Here is a 25,118-nt window from a genome sequence, read left to right on the forward strand (position 1 = left end):
TACGTGGTCACTTTCCAAAATCATTAAATGATAGGTGATTAGATACTTCTCAGTAGCAGAATGAAGCATGGTTGAGGCAGCACATAACGTACACATAAATGAATGGAATGAAAGGATGTTGGCAGTAATGGAAAACAGTGATGGATTTTACAAGATTAAACCAACTGACATTTTATGAAAACTTCCATTTCCTGCCTTGGATTTTATCTAAACTGACAAAAACAAGCACACATTTAGATTTCTCAGATTTCTCATGGGATGTTCTCTTGGGTAGAATATCTGGAAAGAATTTCTGACAAATCAATCTGTCAGGAGCCATACTTTAATATTTATGAGGAAATCTGCCAGGCTGGACAAAAACACGTGCTAGTCTTTTCTCCTTGCATAAAAGATCAGAATTGTGCATAAAAAATACACTGCTTAATCGTACAAGGTACATTGTAATATTTTAGCAGAAGATGATTTAAAGATGGATGGGAAAAGCCAAAACAATAAGCTGGTGAAATTATCCATTCCCAAATGTTGACATTATTAGGTCTAGCAATCTATTTGCACTGTCATTAGAACATATTTTACCCAGTCATGTGTGTCATGTATGAAAGACCTGGTCTTAAAGGCCCAACACTTTTCTTGGAACATTGAGCACCACTGACCCCTGCCCCTCAGCAATGCTCTTCCCCCACCTACAGTCCTGTGAGCCAGAACTAACCACTCCATTCATCAGGCTTTGGTTTTATTCAAATTATTTTACAGTAACAGTGAAATAAGCATGGAATGCTTACAGAGTTCTAAGCATACAGATTAAAAAATATATGCTACGTGGAATCTATTTTTTTGTTCAGCTTATTTTTTCTCTCCCCCATCTGTCTCTGAGTTAGGCCCAGATTATTTTCCTTTCCTAGGAGGTATATGTTGAAAGGATTGAATAACAGAAACCTGGACTCATTCTCTCTCTTACACATAACTTTTAAAAGAGAAAACACTCTCTTCCAAGTGGTTAGAAAAGGGATGAAGAATTATGTGGGCACAAGGCAGGAGAGAATGAGAGTTATCTAAGCCACCATTTTCTATAAGCTTTGGAGGACACTAAGGGCAGCCTTGTCTTTGCGAAAATAGTCCATCAAGTGAATGTTTGCTTTAGGTAAGCTAGGTTACAGGATTACTCACTCCTTAAGGAAATGCTGAAAAAACTTGTCGGGGTGATGATTCTTCAGCAAAGCAGCAGCTGGTTTGCATCAGGATTCTATCTCTGAAAAACAACAGTTAGCCCCGTGGTTGTATTTTTTCTCATGTATTGCTTCAAGACACGATCAGAAAAGAGTACACTATTTCTGTTACTTCAGCTGACTTAAAACCTGATGTGTCATTTCACTGACTGTTATCATTGTTTCTTGAAACCTTGTTCTTGTTTATAGATTGTTTTGGACTTGAGTTTAGAAATGTTCCAAGCAGATCAGCCTAAAAAATTTAGAATCGTGGATTTAATCAGTAACTTCTAGGTCTGTGTAGGAACATATTGCATGAGACAGTGATGTAATTTGTGAGAAATGTCTACACACAAGCTTTCATATACCTTTATTCTGTCTTTAGAATTTGGAATGATGGGAGATCATACAATTAAAAGTCAGCGACCTCGATCTGTTCACGAAAAAAGGGTCCCTCAGGAACAAGCTGATGCTGCTAAATTTATGGCACAAACTGGTAATACGTTAGTTACATTTTTCTATTTATTGTTGTTAATTTAATGAAACCACTGCATGTTTTCATAATCTTTTGCTGCACATTTGTCAGTTTTTGGAGCTGATATTTTTTTGAGCCATTTTTTTTTTTGTCACCAGTTAAAGTCCATAAATGAAGTAGCTGTGAACTGAAAAGTGCACAAAAAAATGTGTAAGATTTATTTTGCTTTCATTGTGGGACATTTAGGATTTACATATTATTATTTACTTACATTAATTAACTACTTAAAATGTATCATTAAACTTATAAAGAAACTCAGCAAAGTTATTTCATCAATAATGGATTATTTTAGGACTTTTCAGAATTAATATTTTAAGCAGGACTTTAGATGGTGGAACTTAATATTTAATATGTTGAATATTTTTTCAGTTGTCATGTATCATATAAATATTATTTGATTGTTTAAGTGTATAGCAATTAGTTAGAAACTTTTTTTAGAATTTAATATCTTTAATTTGAAAAGAGTTTTGTTATATAAGCTAAATAATAAAAAGTTGACAGTCTTTATTAATAAGGTATAATACACTCCAAATAATTAACTATCAACAAAAATGATTTTTTGGTTTATAACATTTTTAATCCTAAATAAATTAGATTACTTTAAAATACATCCCTCCAAATATATATATATAAACAAATAGATGCATTCCTCTTTGGGCTCATCATAATAAATGGGCTATAATTCCCCCTCTTTACTTTGAATGTAGAACGTTCTTAGATGAAAACATGATTAATCTGTGTTATAAACATTTTCATCTGTCAGTTTTATTGCAGGAAATTGCAAACTAAGAGTTTTATCTATGTCTTCATAAAGTCTTATACATTCCAATCTAGATCATGTGTTTTACTATTAATACAGAAGTTTCAAGTACATGACCAGCTTTTTGACATGACATTCAGACTGATTTTGATGAAATTCCCTTGAAGAATGAATATTTCCTTTAGTTCATGTGATCTTAGGATACTACTTATTCAGAACACTAGATTTGAATCTATAACTCAAAAATGCAAATATTCTTAATGAATTGTGCTCTTGGTAATGGGTGAATAGTAGACTTGAATACATTAGTGGCAAGTAGGTCAAAGAACTCTCAGAAAAGGAAGAACATTTAGAATAAATTCTACATTAAGGACATATTTTTAGCTTTTTAAAAATATATGGTGCAGCCAAATCCAGAAATGAAGAAAACTTGCTTATCTGGATTGCTTTTCGTGCACCTTCTTATTTAAGAAAAGGTGATTTATATTTTTACTATTTGATTTAACAAGTCCAAAAGTGCACGACCAGGTTCAGGCAAATTTTTAAATTTCTAAATGTATGTTTCTCCCTTACAAGGATCAAAAAGTCTCAACTACTGACCGGAGATTAGGGGATGATTGACTCTAAGTAAAGACACAGGGTATGGACTGACTACTCAGCCTCCTTTTGGTGCCATTTAATGGGGCATTTCTGTAAGATTAGAGGTGTCCTGACATTTTTCAAAAGAAGTGGCAGACATTGGTTTACTGAAATTCCTTAAAATTGGGGTCACTTATTAATGAAATGGTGAACCATAGTTTAAATTTCCAATAATGTAGCAAAATTAGTTTATGCATAAATATTATGCAATTTGGCCAGGAGTTTTTATATAAATTCAGTTTTTGGATTTGCCTGTGACACATACCAAGAAAATTCAGAGTTTTTAGCCAGAAACCTTTTTGCAAATTCAAATCACAAGGAACATTATATTTTCTTGGTGATGAATTACTAGTTTCCATTTTAATTTACTCACTATTTTCCAGGCATTGTTTTGTATCTAATATATAGGGACACATGATTTGGTAAAATAAATGAAATGCTTATTAAAAAGATCCATGAGGAGCTTTAAAACTATTTCCCCATGTTGTTAACAATAAGTCAGAAAAGTCAATGAACTCCAGAATTAAAGTTCTGAAAATATTGATTGGATGCTTTAACTAATGAATAACATATAGTTATTATTTCATTTTAAACCAAATATAGTATAGGTAAATATAAATACAGGTATAAGACATTTTAAATTTACATTTCTATGATACTGCTTAAAGACTGGAAAACTGCATTATTTAACATAGTTTTTAAAATACATAATTTGACACGAGGCAATTGTAAAGCTAAAAAGAGCAGGTTTTTTGTTTTTTTTTTTTCCCCTTAAATATTTTCTGAGATTGTACTTTCTCCAGATGTTAAGGTAGTCTGAATAAATACAACTCAGTATCACACAATAAAATTCTACAAAAGTTAAGTTTTATTTATACTTTTCTATTTGTCTTTCAAACCAAGAAATTTGTGTTGCATGTAAATAATGATGAGTAATTGCTAGCATTAATTTGAGAACAAAGAATAATGCAATAGGGGTAAAACTGAATAATAAAACACACTATATTTTTATGTTAGTCATGAGGAAAAACAAAGCAAAAGCTATCAGACCGTATAACTTAAGAATTACTTCTCAAAATGAGTAACCTGGCCTCTTCAGTCATTATGATCAGTCAACCCAATATTTAAAAACAAACTTTCTATAAAGTAATAATGTGACTGGCAATGTTTCTAGAAGAGTAATATTTAGTAAAGTCACATTACTTTATCAAAATAACTTGACCATTTTGGTCAGTTTGGTAACTGAGATAGGCTAGTTTGGACATAATTGTACAATGCTCAAATAGTCTACGACACAGCTGTATTTATAGTCGATGGAAGTGAAATGCCATGATAAGATATAGATATTTAATATAGACATCTAAATTAAATACCAACAAGATGGCTTAAGACATCTTAATTACACATACTGATGCTTTTTAACATCATAGTTATCAAATGATCTTATAAACATGTTTAGGAAAGTAGTCTTTTATTCCAGTGGGGAAAATAGTATGTCACATGTTATCTAAAACAGAAAAATAAAATTGTGTGTTTCTAATTTCATGATTTTAACATACTAGCAACATTTTTTATTAGTATTTTGTTTACAGTTTAAAATGCACTCCCATACCTTACCTCATTTAATCCTCACAAATAGGTTTTGAGGTAGATGTATTACTCATTTTATTGAGAGGTTCAGAGAAATAAAGTGACTTTCTTAAGGTCACAGAGCTAATATGCAGTAGCTTTCCATCAACGGCAGATCTTCTGACTTTAATAGCAGTGCTTTTTCAGTTTCCTTTCATGTTTCGTGTCAGAATAAAGAGCCTTAATAGTACCTTAGATACTGAATCCTTCTACATAATGTGTAATATGCCTTAAGTTACAAGTTAAGGAACCAAATTAGTTTGTGCTATCTCCAAAGACATATATATTAAAAATAGTATACTTTGTGTTATTCTTTACTGTCTTAATGTCAGTGAATTTTTTACAGAATATCTTTGCTATAAAGTATTTCTCACAAAGCCCCAATGTGCTTGACTAGGACAGCCTTCTTGCCTTTTGGGATGAGGCTGTGGCAGCATGGAAATCATAACTATTTCATGGAAATGTCACTTGAAATTATAGATTGAGATATAACGGGGTCATTTTGGTAGGTGGGCCAGTATTTCAACGGCAAGATTTGATTCAGAATTTGAAAGCCCATATATATCTTATTCATTTATTTGTTTTGGTTTTGATCAACAAAACGAACCACCGGTTTGAGGGGGAGTGAATAATGCCAATTCTGAGCACTAATTATCAATCCCTCATGACCCAGGCATCATTATCTAGCTTGTTCAACATCATTGTAGCTTCATACATTCAGAAGCAACCCAAAATTTTAAAAATTTTACAGAAATGCACATAAAAATAGTTCTTGATCCTGATTCATTGCTCAGTTTAATTAAACCTTCTTTTGCTGCCATCATAACAATGCAATGCTCTTGTGGAAAAATAGAACTAATTGTATTCATAACCTTTATCATTTTACTTATTATAGAATTCACAATGTTCAAGGTTTTCTGGCTTTTAATTAATCACATTCAACCATAGTATTTCTACTTCGCTTAATCTCATCACAAACACAGGTTGAAATATCACAAGAAAAAAATTTGCATTAGATTTTCCCCAACGTTAAGCTTAAATTTTTTTCACTGCTAAATATATATGTGCACGTATACATATATGGGTAGATATTTTTTAACCATTGTCATATTATAGGGTTTCTAAAATAATTATTTTTAACCTTGATAGAGTATTCTTTCATGTAAAATAACAAACTATGAGGTATAGCTTTAAATATTATTCAAATGGTCATTGAATAACATTTTTAGAGATTAGTTATATATAAATTGGTAAAGGCAAAAATTACTGAAATAATCAAAGGTGACGTATAGAATATGACCAGGACAAACACTGATCACAACACTGAAAAGATGTCCTATTTAATATAATATGTCATCCCAGTTACCACTGTACCCTTGTGATATATATCCAGTTATAAATGCCTTATATTATTTACACCGCTGGGTGCATACTGCAGACCAGTATAAGAGCAAATGCTTCTGAACAGTGCTACTCAAAGTGTGCTTGTCTGTGACCTAGTTGTCATGGGCCCTCGAGGAGGTAAGAAGCTTACACCAGAATGTAACTTGAACTACTTTATCAAACACATGTTTTATTTCATCTGACTCTGTTTTTTGGAAAAAGAACTTCTCAGTGATCAGCAAGTTGAGTTACATTCTGGTCCAAACTTCATCTGTCCTAGAGTCCCAGCCCGTGGACCAGATGCCTTGGGTTGCACTGCAAGTCATTTCTAAGTCATGTATTAACCTTTCCAAAAAAGGTGGAAAATGGATCATCATACTCTATCAGTTGAATTCTCTTCTAAAGGCAAATCAAATTCTAAACAGAATCTGTAAAATATAAATTGCTCCTTGATTTATATAATCAGTGATACAGCGTTTTCAGAAACACTTCACCAAGTGAAGCAAAAGTAGTCTTTTTCAACAAAGTCTAAATTTAATTTAACTAGTTCCTGACAGCAGGTAAATGGCCCAATTTTGTATTTGTAGAAAAGCAACTGCAAGTTTTCAAATTAGTGTTAAAAATCTATCCTGAACACCATTCCAGAATAGAATTAGAAGCCCGTTGAGATGGTCTTAGAAATTCTTGACTTCAAGTCTCCTTGGGACATGACTTTGGATCATAATAGAACTTAGACGTAGTTTCAGGGTGATGCCTACTCCAAGAAAGTTAATGAATTCAGACAGTCAATGACTTTTTAAAGCCCTATTTTTTTAGTAAATTTGAGTTCCAGATTAAATTAATAGAAATCATAGAGGAATTTTCCTTCATTTCAAGTAAAATTTACTTCTCTACTGTAGATCATCATGGGGAAAATTGTGAGTAGAATGTTTTTGAACAAATTATCACAAAATAAATAGCTGTCATAGGATGAAAAAGTAGGAATTGCACAAGGAATAAATTATAAACAAGTGTGAGTGTTCAACACAATAAAAATTAGATATGCCCAAACTCCCAGAGCCCTACCTCATCCAGCATTAGAAAGGAGATTATGGAACAAACGACTGGGGAAGGATACATCAATATATTCCTACTCACCAAAGCCAGAGTAAGTTTAGCAATACGTTTTGTTTCCTCTTCCATCAAAGGACAAAGCTTTAGATTGGCTTGAAGAGAATCGCTCCAACAATCATTCTTGAAAAATGCTGACTTGTCCCTTCATAGCATCCATGGCCCAGTGGATTTGTGAAGTGGGGTCTTGCTAACAAGGTTATAGCTAACTTGGATCTTGCGTCAGTGTAATAGTATCTCTCTTTAAGTTTCTTTTTCTCTGAAATGTTTTTGTGTATCTTTGATGTACTGTCATGTTCTTACATTGAAATTATTCTTGCATGTCATAATGTCAGTTTGGTATAATGCTTACTAGATGAATATTCAATACAGTATTTCATGTTTATTTGTTGTCTTGCACACAGGTGAATCTGGCGTGGAAGAGTGGTCCCAGTGGAGCACATGTTCAGTTACTTGTGGTCAGGGGTCGCAGGTGCGAACCAGAACTTGTGTATCACCTTACGGGACACACTGCAGCGGCCCATTAAGAGAATCAAGGGTTTGCAATAACACTGCCCTCTGTCCAGGTAGTGTTAGCAGCAACTACAACTGTGGATGTTATTGAATTGTGTCATGCTACGCATTTGGAATGATGTGTTATTTTCATACGAACCTGGTATAGGCATTTTAATTAGAGTGGATAAGTGTCATTTGTATTCAACTGTGAAATTTTATTATGTATATGATTCTTTCCGCTTTCAGAGCAGCCAAGAAATTACAAAAGTGACTCCCTACCCACTGCACCTATAAGCTTGAAATTCTGTATCTGCTTCTAATGGTATTTAAGTTTCCAAGTCTTTCCTTATTTTAGATGGTGAAAATGTCCAATTGAATGTTGGAGGAATAGTGAAATTTGCCAGCATCCTGGAAATGTGATCAGTACCCAGTGTTTAAGGCAGTGGTTGATACAACCTTTAAGGCAGTCAGCTATTTTCCTACCACTTATTTGACCCCATCGGGCAGAATAGTGTCCCGGGCCAAAGGACTTTCTGTTAGTTTATTTCATTCAAGTGACTACACTCATCAGAGCCATCCTCTGCTCTGTAAACTTAAAGTCACTAATGGAAAAAAAAAAAAAAAAACTTTCATGTTAAATGGAGCATAACGTAATAGCTTACCCACTTAGGATCAGATTTTCCATGTTACATCAACATTTTTTTGTCCGTCGGTGCATACATGCATATTATAAGCGTTTCTTCTCAGACCACTGACTTTCATGTAAAAATAAGTACTAAAAGGATTCTGGGCTTTCTTTCAAGAAGTCCAAAGCACGTAATCCTGTGAATCTCCAGGTCTGTATTTCTGCTCAGCCATTTGGGGGATGGGTGATGCCAACTCAGACCACTGCAGTTGACAATGGACTTGCATTCACAGCCCTTCCAGAGGCCTCTGGAGTGAGGTGGGCACAAAGAAAGGGCCTGGCACTGCAGCCGCCTTTCATCTGGTGAAGTGTGCTTAAGTCTTCTGGCAAGTTCCATTTGCAGAGAAGCCTAATTCTGCAGTTGCTAAAAGCAAGAGTACAGAGTGGGTGGCATGGGGGAGGGGCAGGGACAATCCCAATTTCCCAGAAGAAGGGGCGAGGACAACTCATTTAAAAACAATTTGGAGGTGGAGCTGTTTAATAGGTACAGAGTTTGGATTTGCAGAATGAAAAATTTCTGGGGACCTGTTTCCCAACACCGTGAATATACTTAACACTGCTGAACTGTACACTTAAAAAGGATTAGATGATAAAAGAAAAGGCAAGCTGGAAAAAATAAAAGGGGAAGGAAGTGGTGGGCAGTCGTGGAGGAGGAACGCTGCAGTGAGATGGGAGATCCCTTTGCTACGGGCTTGGAAGGCACAAAGCAGTAGACAAAGGTAGAATTAAAAGATAAACTGGGCAGAATAAAAAGAAAATATATATACATACATAACTGAATCACTTTGATGTATACCTGAAACACTGTAGGTCAACTATTCTTCAATTAAAAAAAAAAGATAAACAGGGCAGAAAGGTATGAGGGAGGGAAGACAGAATTAGTAGGAAAAGAGCAATGGTTCCACTGAAAATAAGAAAAGTCAGTGAGAATCAGAGGGAATCAGACTAGATGAGAAGGAACATGAAATGAAACATAAAAAGATAACAGAGGGGGGAAAACGCTTAAGGAGATCATGGGTGGGGAAGACAGTGAAAAAAGATGACAATAATAGGGGTCACAGAGCAAACATACTCAAGTACATTAGGCAAGAGAAGGGAAACGAGCAGTAAGGAGATGGGCAATTTAGAAATTGTAATGTGTCTAAATTTTATAGGTAAAAGGACCTCATGAGGAAATGCTAGTGGATTTTCAGGTGGGTGTGGGTTAAGTGCATTGTCTGGACGAGTACTTAAAGCTGGACCCTATTTACAGTATTTATGTTAAGGGTTCCACGATCAAGTGCCCTGTACTTGGCAATGAGAAAAGTGTCAACAGAGAGTTAAGCTGTACTTGACATATACATTTAGGTTGTCAGCATCCTTTTGAAGAGTCAAGATCCTTTCAACATACAGGGATAGACTCTAATGGCAAACAGATCCCCAAATGGAAGTCTGGGTGGGTGCTAAAGTGTTCTCCACAGTTCTCCATTCAGAGCTTACTTTCCAAACACTCGTTATGAACTCTCACCTGGCTGACATATGGAAATCTCCATCCTTCTGCCCGAGGCTGCTGACCCATCCCCTCACTGGGCGTGGAGACCATGTATAGTGGGACCAGTGTGTACTCCCTTTCACTCTGCATCTCATGTCCAGAAAACTGAATAATATTCTATGATTATAAAGCTTTTCCTCAGTTTCTTAAACCTTCTACTATTATGCCTACTGAAGAAGTACATACTAATTACTGGTTTCTCTTCACCTTCGTATACGTATAGGCTTATCTTTTAAATTTGCTTAAATAGTACTGATGATAAGAAATACGTATCTTTTAATCATTGTTATAGTTCAGATGTTGAATTAAAGACAATAAAAAGCATTTTGTTGATTTCTTTTTAATTTTCCAAACATGAAGAATAATTTAGCAATTTTATTATTTTAAAAATGTAGAATAAGTATCCCACTACAGGAAATTGTGATACCTTTCAAATGGTGATTGTGCTTGCTATGAAATACTTTGTGTTCGATATGTTGTTCAGTTATTTGTCATGCTGGTAAATATGTATGTTTTTACACAATATATAATGAAAACTGTGACCAAAAGTGAATTTAAAACCTAACATAGTACGCTGAACAGTGTAAATATCTTTCTGAAATACTTTATTCCCAAGAAGAAAATTATCTCAGAAATAACCTACTGTCACACTGTGAATAAGCAAGGGTATTTGCTATTTAATTAATGAAAATGACACAAGGACAAACTGAATATTAATGTCACTTTTCACAAAATATGTGGGATGATAGAACTAGAGCTTATATTATTTGTACTCTTAAAGGCTAATCAATAGTATTATAAATTAGGAACCTTTCACCCACATTATTCACATTTAAAGAGTTTTTAAATTGCATAATAATGTGTTATTTCTAATATGAATCCTAAGATATCCAGCCTTTTACAAAATTGTTGCTCTAACATCATAGTGTCTTCAGAAACCCTTATTGCTCAGGGCAGAAAATGATCAGGATAAACAGAAAGTAAATTGAGAAAAAGAGAGAGCTACATGAAATTCTGTATTTACTGCCCTGGTTTCTGACTTACAGTTTTATGACCTCTTCCAGGGTTTCTCAACCTTGGTACCACTGACATTTTGATATGGATAAATCTTTGTTGTGGGGCTGGCCTGAGGATTTGGGGATGTCTGGCAGCATCCCTGGCCTCTACTCATTAGATACCAGTAGCCCCCTTTCTTCCCCTGAGCCGTGACAACCAAAAATGTCTCCGATGTTGCCAAATGTCCCCTGGGAGGGAGAGGTCATTATTGCCCCTGGTTGACAACCACTAGTCTACTCTATATTCCAGTCTTTTAGAAAAAAGCTGATTTAGGCTAAGGAATGGTTTTGATTTTTTTTTTTTTTTTAATGTCACAGTTTTCACATCTATTTATTTCCCTAAGAAAAAAAGCTTTCACTTAAAGGAGTTATTTTATACATCCCAATCTGAATCACAAGATACTCTGTATACTTACTTCAGAAACCTGGTAGTAATATAATTTGTGTATTGTGTATTCCTCATTTCATCTCTAGATAAATCGGAGACATGATATTATAGCTAGTGTCTAAAGAAGAAAACAATAAAAATGGATCAACTTGATTTTAGTTTCTAGGTACATTTTTCAAATGGACTAGATCATTTACAGATTTTCATACTTTACTGAAAATAAAGTAGTTTATCCAACGAATTTCCATTAAAATAAAAATGTTTAACCTTTATCATAAATCTTAATGAAAAGAATTCATAAAATTACAAGATTTGTGCTACAATTTCCTACTAATTCAATAGTATCAAGTATCAAAAGTAACAAATTATTAATAATTGTATGTCTTTTTCAAATGAAAAAACATATTTTTGCTTTTTAAAATTGATGTGGAGAAGTCATGAAATTTCACCATGGAGCAATAAAGACTGTTAAAAAGTAGTGACTAAGAACCTGCCATATAAAAAATAAGTTAAAAAAATTCAAAAAAAAATAAATTAAAAAATAAAAGATTAGTTTTCAGAGGATTCTAGCTCTATAATTTAACTAAATCATCAATATTAATGAACATTTCTTTGAGATTTTAGAGAAAAATCTGCCAATTTAGCAGCTTTTTCTTCTGGGATTGTTCACTGCATGTGCAACAATGTGATTTGATAGAAGACAACAGAACCAGAACAGAACAGAACCAGAAATAAAAATACTATATAGTCTATTAGCATCTTATATAGAAAATCGGGGAGAAAAGGTGGTTTTTAAGTGGAGAACATTTGGTAACTAGAAATAAATGCAAAAATTGCTTACAGGTGTACAGTTTACATAAAGTACATTCATATATGTTACTTTTAAATTATTTTGCTGCAATTGATCATATATACCTATATGTAAATATAGGTATATGTGTATTTTTTTCCTTAGACTTAAATACAGACTTACTATTTATTCTTATACCAAATTGGATACAAATTGTCTTTGGTGTTCCCAAACTTAAATGGGAAAAATGCAAACATCTTAATTTCTCTCACTTTTTCTATATAGTATTTTTGAAATATACTTTCCAGCAAGTTTCACAGAATCTTAAAGAATTTTTCATTGAATATTATCTAAATTTGGCTAATTTTTCCAATATTTGAACATATTTTCACAAGTTGGGCAACTAAATAGTATAAATAGAAGAGAACGGGCTGCCTCATAATTAAGGATGTCATATCTGTGTTTTTAAAGTAACAACTTGGTCAGCAGATAACATGCAAAATATTCTAGATTTACTGGCATGTCTCCTCTGACACTTCTGCTTACCCCGACCAATGTTGAGGAGAAAATGAACATCTTTGTCATGTTTTGTGATAAATTTCTACTCCCCCTACTCATGTCAGTGGGTGTTATATGAAACATCTGCTGAGGACCTTTTAAGAGTAAGACAGAGGTTCAACATCAAGATAGGAATTTTGAACTGAAAGCACATTTTGCCTGGCTTCTTTTGATTTGTACTATCCATGGAGTACTGCTTACTGTGTCCCAAATGTTAAGAATTGGGATGGGATTGGTGATTTGACAGTGCAAGAAAGTGACCTAAACTTTGAACCCTAATGGACTTTCTGCAAAAGATGTCAACATTTATTTGCAGCGGTTATTAGGGAGGAACACAAATGATGTTAGTATTTCCGATCAAGTGTGAATTCATCGTAATGGCATATTGAAGTACTGGTGTACTGATAGTTATATAAGACATAACTTAATTAGATCATATGTTTTTTCTAGAATTTTTATTAATTAGGAGGCTTTCCAGTGCTATCCAGTCACTGGAAGAGGACAGGTATCTTCTGTTTTTCTGGCTATTAGAAAGAGGTCTTCATATTTGCCCCTCATTTTAAAACTGGGGAAAGACGAGGCTATTATGCAAGTAGATAGAGTTTTTGAAATTTCCCTCTTATTCAAAAGACAGTGACTTTAAACACCCACATTTTTTAAACGGCAAAAATATGTTTTCTAAAATGTGAGGTCAAAAAGCTGTTTAAAATATGTACCATCAATTTTCAGATTTTTTTCATTCTCTGACACCATAAAATTTATTAATCCTGAAACTTTGTAAATGTTGGAAGAATTAAGTTGACCCTAATCTATTTAAATGCAATTTTAACTCCAGAAGATCACTCTAAGAAATTTAGTTGATGTTACTTTTACACAGAAGTAACTCATGACTATTTTACTATGAGGGAGAGAGGTGCATTTCCATAAAAAAAAAAAACTTTTAAAGTTTATAACATAATTGTTCAAATACAAAAAGAGGTACATGCAATTTTCCATTATTTAAATGATTGCTGACTTAACTTACATTTTGTGACAAATAAGAGTAATTCAATTGAATTTTTAAAATATCTTCATACTTGTCTATTTGATGAGTTTTTTTCTTAATTATAAAGAAAAATAATCTTTGACTTCACCTCTCTGATTCTGTTGTTGAAGCTTCTTTGTTTTATTACAGTCCATGGAGTCTGGGAGGAGTGGTCTCCGTGGAGTTTGTGTTCATTCACGTGTGGTCGAGGCCAAAGAACAAGAACACGGGCCTGCACTCCGCCCCAGTACGGGGGAAGGCCGTGTGAAGGACCCGAGACTCATCATAAGCCTTGTAATATCGCTCTCTGCCCAGGTAAGCCTGTTCTGGATTTGGGGAACTTGGCATTTATGTCCCTGTATATGGTCCCTAGGATACCTAGGAGATATTAAGAGTACAACTTTCATTCAGTCACACTGGAAAATGTGTCCTTTGCTTATTGATTCTTGCTTAAATAAAACTGGGTACCTTCCTTGATTCTATCATATGTAATTGTGTATAATATTTCCTTGAGTGAGTACCAATGAATGCTCACCTTTATTGGATTTCTATAAATAGGTATATTAATGATTCCCACTAAGATTTTATCTCTACTTGGATTTCCCTCCTGGAAAAATTATAAGCCACCCCAAAGACCTGAATTGACTGTTGCATCCACACTGTAACTAGAGAGACCGGTGTGGAGACAATTGACTGTTGCATCCACACTGTAACTAGAGAGACCGGTGTGGAGACAATTGACTGTTGCATCCACACTGTAACTAGAGAGACCGGTGTGGAGACAATTGACTGTTGCATCCACACTGTAACTAGAGAGACCGGTGTGGAGACAATTGACTGTTGCATCCACACTGTAACTAGAGAGACCGGTGTGGAGACAATTGACTGTTGCATCCACACTGTAACTAGAGAGACCGGTGTGGAGACAATTGACTGTTGCATCCACACTGTAACTAGAGAGACCGGTGTGGAGACAATTGACTGTTGCATCCACACTGTAACTAGAGAGACCGGTGTGGAGACAATTGACTGTTGCATCCACACTGTAACTAGAGAGACCGGTGTGGAGACAATTGACTGTTGCATCCACACTGTAACTAGAGAGACCGGTGTGGAGACAATTGACTGTTGCATCCACACTGTAACTAGAGAGACCGGTGTGGAGACAATTGACTGTTGCATCCACACTGTAACTAGAGAGACCGGTGTGGAGACAATTGACTGTTGCATCCACACTGTAACTAGAGAGACCGGTGTGGAGACAATTGACTGTTGCATCCACACTGTAACTAGAGAGACCGGTGTGGAGACAATTGACTGTTGCATCCACACTGTAACTAGAGAGACCGGTGTGGAGACAATTGACTGTTGCATCCACACTGTAACTAGAGAGACCGGTGTGGAGACAATTGACTGTTGCATCCACACTGTAACTAGAGAGACCGGTGTGGAGACAATTGACTGTTGCATCCACACTGTAACTAGAGAGACCGGTGTGGAGACAATTGACTGTTGCATCCACACTGTAACTAGAGAGACCGGTGTGGAGACAATTGACTGTTGCATCCACACTGTAACTAGAGAGACCGGTGTGGAGACAATTGACTGTTGCATCCACACTGTAACTAGAGAGACCGGTGTGGAGACAATTGACTGTTGCATCCACACTGTAACTAGAGAGACCGGTGTGGAGACAATTGACTGTTGCATCCACACTGTAACTAGAGAGACCGGTGTGGAGACAATTGACTGTTGCATCCACACTGTAACTAGAGAGACCGGTGTGGAGACAATTGACTGTTGCATCCACACTGTAACTAGAGAGACCGGTGTGGAGACAATTGACTGTTGCATCCACACTGTAACTAGAGAGACCGGTGTGGAGACAATTGACTGTTGCATCCACACTGTAACTAGAGAGACCGGTGTGGAGACAATTGACTGTTGCATCCACACTGTAACTAGAGAGACCGGTGTGGAGACAATTGACTGTTGCATCCACACTGTAACTAGAGAGACCGGTGTGGAGACAATTGACTGTTGCATCCACACTGTAACTAGAGAGACCGGTGTGGAGACAATTGACTGTTGCATCCACACTGTAACTAGAGAGACCGGTGTGGAGACAATTGACTGTTGCATCCACACTGTAACTAGAGAGACCGGTGTGGAGACAATTGACTGTTGCATCCACACTGTAACTAGAGAGACCGGTGTGGAGACAATTGACTGTTGCATCCACACTGTAACTAGAGAGACCGGTGTGGAGACAATTGACTGTTGCATCCACACTGTAACTAGAGAGACCGGTGTGGAGACAATTGACTGTTGCATCCACACTGTAACTAGAGAGACCGGTGTGGAGACAATTGACTGTTGCATCCACACTGTAACTAGAGAGACCGGTGTGGAGACAATTGACTGTTGCATCCACACTGTAACTAGAGAGACCGGTGTGGAGACAATTGACTGTTGCATCCACACTGTAACTAGAGAGACCGGTGTGGAGACAATTGACTGTTGCATCCACACTGTAACTAGAGAGACCGGTGTGGAGACAATTGACTGTTGCATCCACACTGTAACTAGAGAGACCGGTGTGGAGACAATTGACTGTTGCATCCACACTGTAACTAGAGAGACCGGTGTGGAGACAATTGACTGTTGCATCCACACTGTAACTAGAGAGACCGGTGTGGAGACAATTGACTGTTGCATCCACACTGTAACTAGAGAGACCGGTGTGGAGACAATTGACTGTTGCATCCACACTGTAACTAGAGAGACCGGTGTGGAGACAATTGACTGTTGCATCCACACTGTAACTAGAGAGACCGGTGTGGAGACAATTGACTGTTGCATCCACACTGTAACTAGAGAGACCGGTGTGGAGACAATTGACTGTTGCATCCACACTGTAACTAGAGAGACCGGTGTGGAGACAATTGACTGTTGCATCCACACTGTAACTAGAGAGACCGGTGTGGAGACAATTGACTGTTGCATCCACACTGTAACTAGAGAGACCGGTGTGGAGACAATTGACTGTTGCATCCACACTGTAACTAGAGAGACCGGTGTGGAGACAATTGACTGTTGCATCCACACTGTAACTAGAGAGACCGGTGTGGAGACAATTGACTGTTGCATCCACACTGTAACTAGAGAGACCGGTGTGGAGACAATTGACTGTTGCATCCACACTGTAACTAGAGAGACCGGTGTGGAGACAATTGACTGTTGCATCCACACTGTAACTAGAGAGACCGGTGTGGAGACAATTGACTGTTGCATCCACACTGTAACTAGAGAGACCGGTGTGGAGACAATTGACTGTTGCATCCACACTGTAACTAGAGAGACCGGTGTGGAGACAATTGACTGTTGCATCCACACTGTAACTAGAGAGACCGGTGTGGAGACAATTGACTGTTGCATCCACACTGTAACTAGAGAGACCGGTGTGGAGACAATTGACTGTTGCATCCACACTGTAACTAGAGAGACCGGTGTGGAGACAATTGACTGTTGCATCCACACTGTAACTAGAGAGACCGGTGTGGAGACAATTGACTGTTGCATCCACACTGTAACTAGAGAGACCGGTGTGGAGACAATTGACTGTTGCATCCACACTGTAACTAGAGAGACCGGTGTGGAGACAATTGACTGTTGCATCCACACTGTAACTAGAGAGACCGGTGTGGAGACAATTGACTGTTGCATCCACACTGTAACTAGAGAGACCGGTGTGGAGACAATTGACTGTTGCATCCACACTGTAACTAGAGAGACCGGTGTGGAGACAATTGACTGTTGCATCCACACTGTAACTAGAGAGACCGGTGTGGAGACAATTGACTGTTGCATCCACACTGTAACTAGAGAGACCGGTGTGGAGACAATTGACTGTTGCATCCACACTGTAACTAGAGAGACCGGTGTGGAGACAATTGACTGTTGCATCCACACTGTAACTAGAGAGACCGGTGTGGAGACAATTGACTGTTGCATCCACACTGTAACTAGAGAGACCGGTGTGGAGACAATTGACTGTTGCATCCACACTGTAACTAGAGAGACCGGTGTGGAGACAATTGACTGTTGCATCCACACTGTAACTAGAGAGACCGGTGTGGAGACAATTGACTGTTGCATCCACACTGTAACTAGAGAGACCGGTGTGGAGACAATTGACTGTTGCATCCACACTGTAACTAGAGAGACCGGTGTGGAGACAATTGACTGTTGCATCCACACTGTAACTAGAGAGACCGGTGTGGAGACAATTGACTGTTGCATCCACACTGTAACTAGAGAGACCGGTGTGGAGACAATTGACTGTTGCATCCACACTGTAACTAGAGAGACCGGTGTGGAGACAATTGACTGTTGCATCCACACTGTAACTAGAGAGACCGGTGTGGAGACAATTGACTGTTGCATCCACACTGTAACTAGAGAGACCGGTGTGGAGACAATTGACTGTTGCATCCACACTGTAACTAGAGAGACCGGTGTGGAGACAATTGACTGTTGCATCCACACTGTAACTAGAGAGACCGGTGTGGAGACAATTGACTGTTGCATCCACACTGTAACTAGAGAGACCGGTGTGGAGACAATTGACTGTTGCATCCACACTGTAACTAGAGAGACCGGTGTGGAGACAATTGACTGTTGCATCCACACTGTAACTAGAGAGACCGGTGTGGAGACAATTGACTGTTGCATCCACACTGTAACTAGAGAGACCGGTGTGGAGACAATTGACTGTTGCATCCACACTGTAACTAGAGAGACCGGTGTGGAGACAATTGACTGTTGCATCCACACTGTAACTAGAGAGACCGGTGTGGAGACAATTGACTGTTGCATCCACACTGTAACTAGAGAGACCGGTGTGGAGACAGTCCTTCTGATGTTATTCCCTCACACTCACTCAGCTAAGGAGTGGGATACACCCTTGACCACGTGTGAGCATGGTAGACATTTGCTAGGAAATCAGACTTTCTAGATTCACTGCTAGATGCATGAAATGGTTAGATCATAAATGACATACAGTCTTTATGTGATTATGAAGACTGTACAGTCTGTTCTTAGAGTGTGTTTATGTTATTTAAAATTTTTTTCCTTCAAAATATTTCAATTCTGTTTTACCCGACTTTGCTAATTCCACCCACTACTCCAGAGAGAAGTCTTCGTAATGCTATTATTTAGGTTGCTGAAACATTCACACATAAAACAGATACCTACAAAATGAAAAAGACTGATCTCCAGCTTGAAGGGGCTTGCAATTTATGAGAGAAAATAAAAACAAACCAATGATAGACTCTCCCCAGGAAAAGCAAAGGCACTTCTAGAGGAAGACACAGACAGGAGTGGCAAATGGCAGAGGCTAACAAAAATGGCAATGGGACCATTATAAATAAGCATCATCTTCTCTTTGGGAGAGTTTCTCACCTGTCCCTGCAGTCACATGTTCTACATGCAAGCAACAGAGCTGGGATGCCAGTAGTGAGCTCCAGACACATTATTCAACTCACACTGAGTCCCATTTGCCCTCTAAATTCCCCAAGTTAATATCCTATATTATAAGGCAGTAATTCAAAGTTCTTCTGGAAATTTTAAGAATCTAAAACATCTGAAGACTGAAAAACATCCAAAAATGTAGAGAAGCAACAGTCATCTAACAAGCTTAATTGTTCTCTTTTGCTGGCTTGCTACACTTAGGAATATACATGTAAATATGTAGTAGTTGTATTGAGTAATATCATCACTTTTAGAATGTTATGAATCCTACAAATAGTGAATATAACTCGTATGATTCAGTATTCAGGTATTATGAATATTGGGGAGTCAATAATCATGATTCCTTATTTGCAAATCACTCCCAGAAAATCTATTTATGTTCTGTCTTATTTCTATCTCTCTGTAAACATACAGATAGGCACACAGACACACACATATATATTTATGCTCTGCCTTTTTTCCAAAGATTTGAGTAAATTTATACAAAGTTTAGAATTTTTTTTAACTGCTGAGCTGTGATATTTATGGGGAGTCAGAGTTCACTCTTATTTTTCTGTGGAGTGTGAAAAAATAGATAACACTGGGAAATAAAAAATCATAGCTAACTATAGACTCTCTTTTAATATATTAGTTTCTAATTAATTCTTTTACCTCAGTTGATCCGCATAAGTACAAAGATAAAATAGCACTGATCAGTAAAATGTTGTCAACCAGGTTTTTCATAGTACACTTTCCATGAATTATTTTCTAGCAGGAAAAGGCTTGGATGAGTACACAGAGAGGCTGAGTTGTTACAGTTTAGATAAGAAAACTCATTTTTCTAAGTTGATGTAGTTTTTGCTTTATCACTCAAGTAGTAACCATGTGTGTTTTACCTGTATTATACTATCACTGGAGCCACTCTAAGACCCTTAAATTTGGTTGGCTTTCTTTTGTTAGGTCTTTAATTTTGGGGAGTTATGATTACACTAATTGTAAATCTGGCCTAGCTCATATTTTCTCATAAAGTGAGCGTTATGGATCTATCTTGAATACTTAATAAATGTGTTGTTTCTGACTTCTGTTATTTCCATCCTTGGATTTAGTTACATCATAAAAGATAAAATTCTTACCATATTTTATCCCAATTTCCTCACTATCTGAAAGGGAATTCTTAGAGCTATGATTTAAAAAAATATATTTTTCTACTCTGCTCAAAATTTTGGCATTATGTTTTTAAATTATATAAGATATATTTGGTACAAATATTTCAAATTCTTCCTAGATATTTCTTATAGCTAATCTCAGGCACCTTCACTGAATATAAAGCATTATTAAGTATCAACTAGATGTAAAACACTACTGAGAAGAATATATAGTCCTTGATCTCAAGAAATCTATAATAACTTCTGAGGATTTAGAAATAAGCATGTGAAAAATAGAATGCAATTCTGAAAAACACATACAAATACTCTAGTCTCAATGAGAGGTGGTAATATGAATATTAAGTGGTTTCAACCTCCATTTCTTGTAGCCATCCTACCTGAGATCCCTAAGACAACCTCTTAAGGGAAAACCTATAATGGGAAAAGTGTCAGTGATGAAGAAGTGGGCCAAGACCCACACTTGGTTCTCCTTGGTTAGGCTTATTGTGGAGTGAAGAACAGAAGAGAGCAGAGGAAACATTCAAAACAACAAACTGGGTCTCTGTTCACCACCTTTGCAAGATTTGACCATGCAGGTTGTGGTCATGGGCAGTGACGTTTTAGTGTGGGATCATGTCAGAGCAGCGTCCCAGCTTCCTGCTTTTAGGAGGCACATATCACCCCCATAATGAAGTGGATACTATGTAGGGATGATGAATATTGTTCACATCAAATAATGAAATGGTTCTATTTATGCAAATTCTGATGTCTACTGCTATGTAGATGGCATCCTATTTTTATCTGATACTTTCCTTAGTCAATGTCCAACTTTCTCCCAACTTCTTTAGAGATGAAAGTAAACCACTTGCCTGAGATCCATATAAGGAGAGAAGAAAGGAAGGAAAGGGTAGATCTGATCTGATATTTCCTAGTTTGAGTTACTAGTTACCGACTTGTGTACTGTGTCTGAGAACAGTGACTGGTGTTGGTTGGGGGGAGATGGGCCAGAGGTATACAGAGCAACGAAAGGATTTCACTGTGATTCATTCACTGGCTCATAAACGTGATGGGACTTTGTTTTCCTCCTTTCCTCATCTGTAGTAATAATTACGTGTGGTACTATGGAAGGATGTGTGTATGTATGTGTGTGTTCAGGGGTCTTTGGGATATGTTTCTCTTATCACCAAACTCAGAACTTCTGGCAGTCCAACCTATGTTTTCTGTTTTCTCTGAATTTTCATTGCAGTCACTAATTGAGCATCAAGTTCATAATTGATATATTTGAGGACAAGAAAATGCTCTTTTATTTCCTATTTATCTCTCCATGCAACTTTGTACCTGGTGATATGCACTAGATGACTATTGATTGGATTTTCTTGACATGTACGAATTTCTAATACTCATCCAAATTTTTCTAGGACATTTTCTGTGCCTACTTAATAATACATTAATGTGTTGTAGGGGAAAGATCTTGGACTTTTGCAAGAGAACACATATTTAAATTTAGATATCATCTTTTCATATCTATGTTGCCCCTCTGATCCTTAGTTTCTTCAGCTGTACAATGAGGACAATATAGTAATACCCTCTTCATGAGAGGACCATGGTAGGTAGCAAATGAGCAAACACTCTCTAGTACTAGTATTATTATCATGTCAGTGTCCTCCAGTGAGAGTCTATCAGGATGACACTTGTAGTTGAACAAGTTGGGTTTGTTACTCTTGGCAGTGAGGGGAAATCAACATAGGGAATTGCAGTGCATCTTAGTAAGGGGGTGTTAGGAAAGATTAATCAAGGGTTTGGGTTTGTGTTGGGTGATTTCACAGAAGGTTTAAAAAAGTGGGGCTTTGCTCCAGATTTGATGGTGTCAGGGAAGGGGGACAATGCTATGATTGGATATCTTAGTAAATTATCTAGGACGAGGGAAGACCAGATGCAGTTGGTGAAGAAGTGAGTCACTCATCTTAGCTGAGAGAGGAGAATGCTTGGAACATTGTGGGTTCCATGGGGACCTTGTCTTTGTCTATGAAGTGACGTGGTTTTACCTCATTTTTATCACAGTCTCAGAGTGACCTTGTCTGGTTCTTAATGTGTTTTCTGATGATTTTATGTCCAACAGGGGATAACACAGCCTCGCTGTGACACCAAGGAAGCAGCCAACAGTACTGAGGTCTGGCTAAGTGTCAGACCTGAGCCTGGGTGTCACCTTGGTGGTGACTCCTCCTCCAGGGTGATTTGATCACTTTAGATGCTTCTGTTTTTAATGATTTTGATTTTGATTAATATTCAGCTGGAGAAAAGTGACGGACATATGGAATGTTTGCATTTTCTAGGTAGGCCCTCCATTAAAATTATATAGATGTATATCTGCAAAAAAAAATTGATATTGTCTTTTCCGAAATTAAATTATTTTGGGAAAATGAAAGCTTAAGTTTTTAGTTCAAAGCCTCAAGCTCTATGGTAATTTTCTTCGTAGTATTTTACTTCATAGTAATAATTTTTTTTCCCTCTGTCAGTAACTGAAGACTGGAAGAACCAATGATTTAAGTTTGGCCCTCTTTGTTTCAGTTTTGACAATTCTCTTTCTGATATATATTTATGAAGTAGAGTACAAGTAATATAGAGGATAGGTAGGGATAAATACGTGAGTGACAGATTGAAGACTGAAATAACGAACTATTGACAAGTTTTCATTTATATATGGGGCTATGTATAAATGAATATAATTATATGATTCAGTGGTCTGTAGTTCACAGACATGGATTAAGGTTTAGTTCCAATCCTTAATTTTATGTATGTATGTATGTATGTATGTATGTATGTATTTATTTATTTTCCAATCCTTAATTTTAAATATTTACTTAGGCAACTTCTTCCTCTTCTCTATTCCTCACTTCTTTCATTTTTAAAATAGAGCTGGTATTCATTACCCTTCCATATCATAGGAATGTTAATGTGATTAAAATTAGGTGGAAGAATCTTGAAAACTATAAAACAATATAAAGTCGAGGATCATGATTTATATGGGAATATTACTTTAAAAGCAAGGGATTTGGTGAAGTAAACTCAGGAAATTATGATAGTTTTTGAGCTTTATTTCTTATGGACAGCCTTCATCAGACACTCAAAGGGATTCTTTGGCTAGGATTGTTCCAGGGAGAAGTAGCTGCATAAGGGCCCGTTTCAGTCTGTGGGACTGAGCAGTCCTGCATTTGAGAAATTCATTCCTGAGAATCCAGAACCGTTCCAGACAGATCCCATTAGGTTGTAGTTTCCAGATATATTTGCAGACTCATAAACTCTAAGAAGAAGGAAAGAACCACCCAACAATAAATCCTGAGGAACACAGCTGGAACCTAACATCTGTTACCTAGAGCAAGAGGCTTTGGTCTCCTGTGGTCCTAGTATTTTGATCCTTCAGCATTTGTGAGAGGGCGACCTCCCCACAGTCCCTCTGCAGGGAGCGTTCCTGTGAGGACAGAGAGTGGAAAGATCCTGAGCCTTTGCCCTACCTTGGTTCAAAGGTCCCTGATTGTCTCAACATGAGGATGTTATAATTTAAAACACAAATGCTGCCTCATTAACCTTGTCTTTAATTAAAATTTGCATTTCATCATCTTAACCTTCTAGTCTATTATGTGGCAATTGTACTCATTTTGTGTCATTTCAGATTTTCAGCATTATTCTGGTGATCTTTCAGTGCTTAGCTTATGAGAGTTTTAAAAAATTGTGTCTTTCTTAATCCCGGCTTGCTCTCTTTTACTATTTAATATTTTTCTCATTTAAACTTTGTCTTAATTTACTTACCAACCTTTTTTTTAATCCTTCTCAGCCCTTACCATGATAACTTGCTTCTATCCTTAATTCTAATTTTTAATAATGATATTTCATTTTGATTTTCCTCTCTTGTCATTTATTTTAAAATGGCAAATAGGAAACATAGGTTTTTGCTCTTCAGCATATGGCTCTTCTACATTTCAGTCTTGTATCCCAAAGGAGTCTTTCCCATTCCCTGGGTAACTCCCAATTCAGTAAAAATCAGAGCTTTCCAACTTTGGCATCCCTAAATCAGATAGCCTCAGAGTCAGGGGCCAGAACTCTCCTCTCCCAATTCCTCCCTACAGGTAACTTAATCAGTCATCAGCAATCAACCCAGAACAGTTGTTGAAATGATGGTTTTAGTGTTCAAAATATTCATGACTTTAACTTGTGGTTATTGTTATCCAACCTATACTATAGTGTCACCAGTTATTGGTCAAGATGAGAAAATAGACTGAAACATAGTATTTTCATTAAAATGTATCATAGTCACAGGGAACTATAGTCAATATCCTTGGATAAACCATAATGGAAAAGAATATAAAAACAAATGTATATATGTGTATAACTGAATCACTTTGCTATACAGAAGAAATTAACACAACATTGTAAATCAACTATAAAAAAATTTTTTAAATAATAAAATAAGATAAAATGTATCATAGGAATTGTTCCCTGCACATCGGAGACAGGTTTTTCTTCCGGGTGAACACAATTGCAGAAGGAAGTTTCTTTAACACAGCAAACCCCAGGAATCTAATGTTTTAGCCATTGCAATTTTAATTCTTCTGGGTCCAGAAAATCTGGTCATGTGTCACATTGCTGTAAAAAAACTTTGTGTCCCCAGAGTGACACT

At 36.8% G+C, this 25,118-nt stretch overlaps 1 protein-coding gene across 1 annotated transcript in view; it reads left to right on the plus strand.

The window, feature by feature from the left end:
* The window catches only part of ADGRB3 (adhesion G protein-coupled receptor B3), a 785,278-nt gene that overhangs the window by 284,975 nt on the left and 475,185 nt on the right, over nucleotides 1-25,118 (plus strand). The window contains exons 3-5 of the mRNA XM_061207676.1: nucleotides 1,591-1,701; nucleotides 7,666-7,827; nucleotides 13,938-14,102. Of these exons, the coding sequence (XP_061063659.1) occupies nucleotides 1,591-1,701; nucleotides 7,666-7,827; nucleotides 13,938-14,102 (438 nt within the window). The remainder of the gene's footprint in view (nucleotides 1-1,590; nucleotides 1,702-7,665; nucleotides 7,828-13,937; nucleotides 14,103-25,118) is intronic.

Source organism: Eubalaena glacialis, chromosome 12 (assembly GCF_028564815.1).
Source record: "Eubalaena glacialis isolate mEubGla1 chromosome 12, mEubGla1.1.hap2.+ XY, whole genome shotgun sequence".
In the NCBI taxonomy this organism is placed as follows: domain Eukaryota; kingdom Metazoa; phylum Chordata; class Mammalia; order Artiodactyla; family Balaenidae; genus Eubalaena; species Eubalaena glacialis.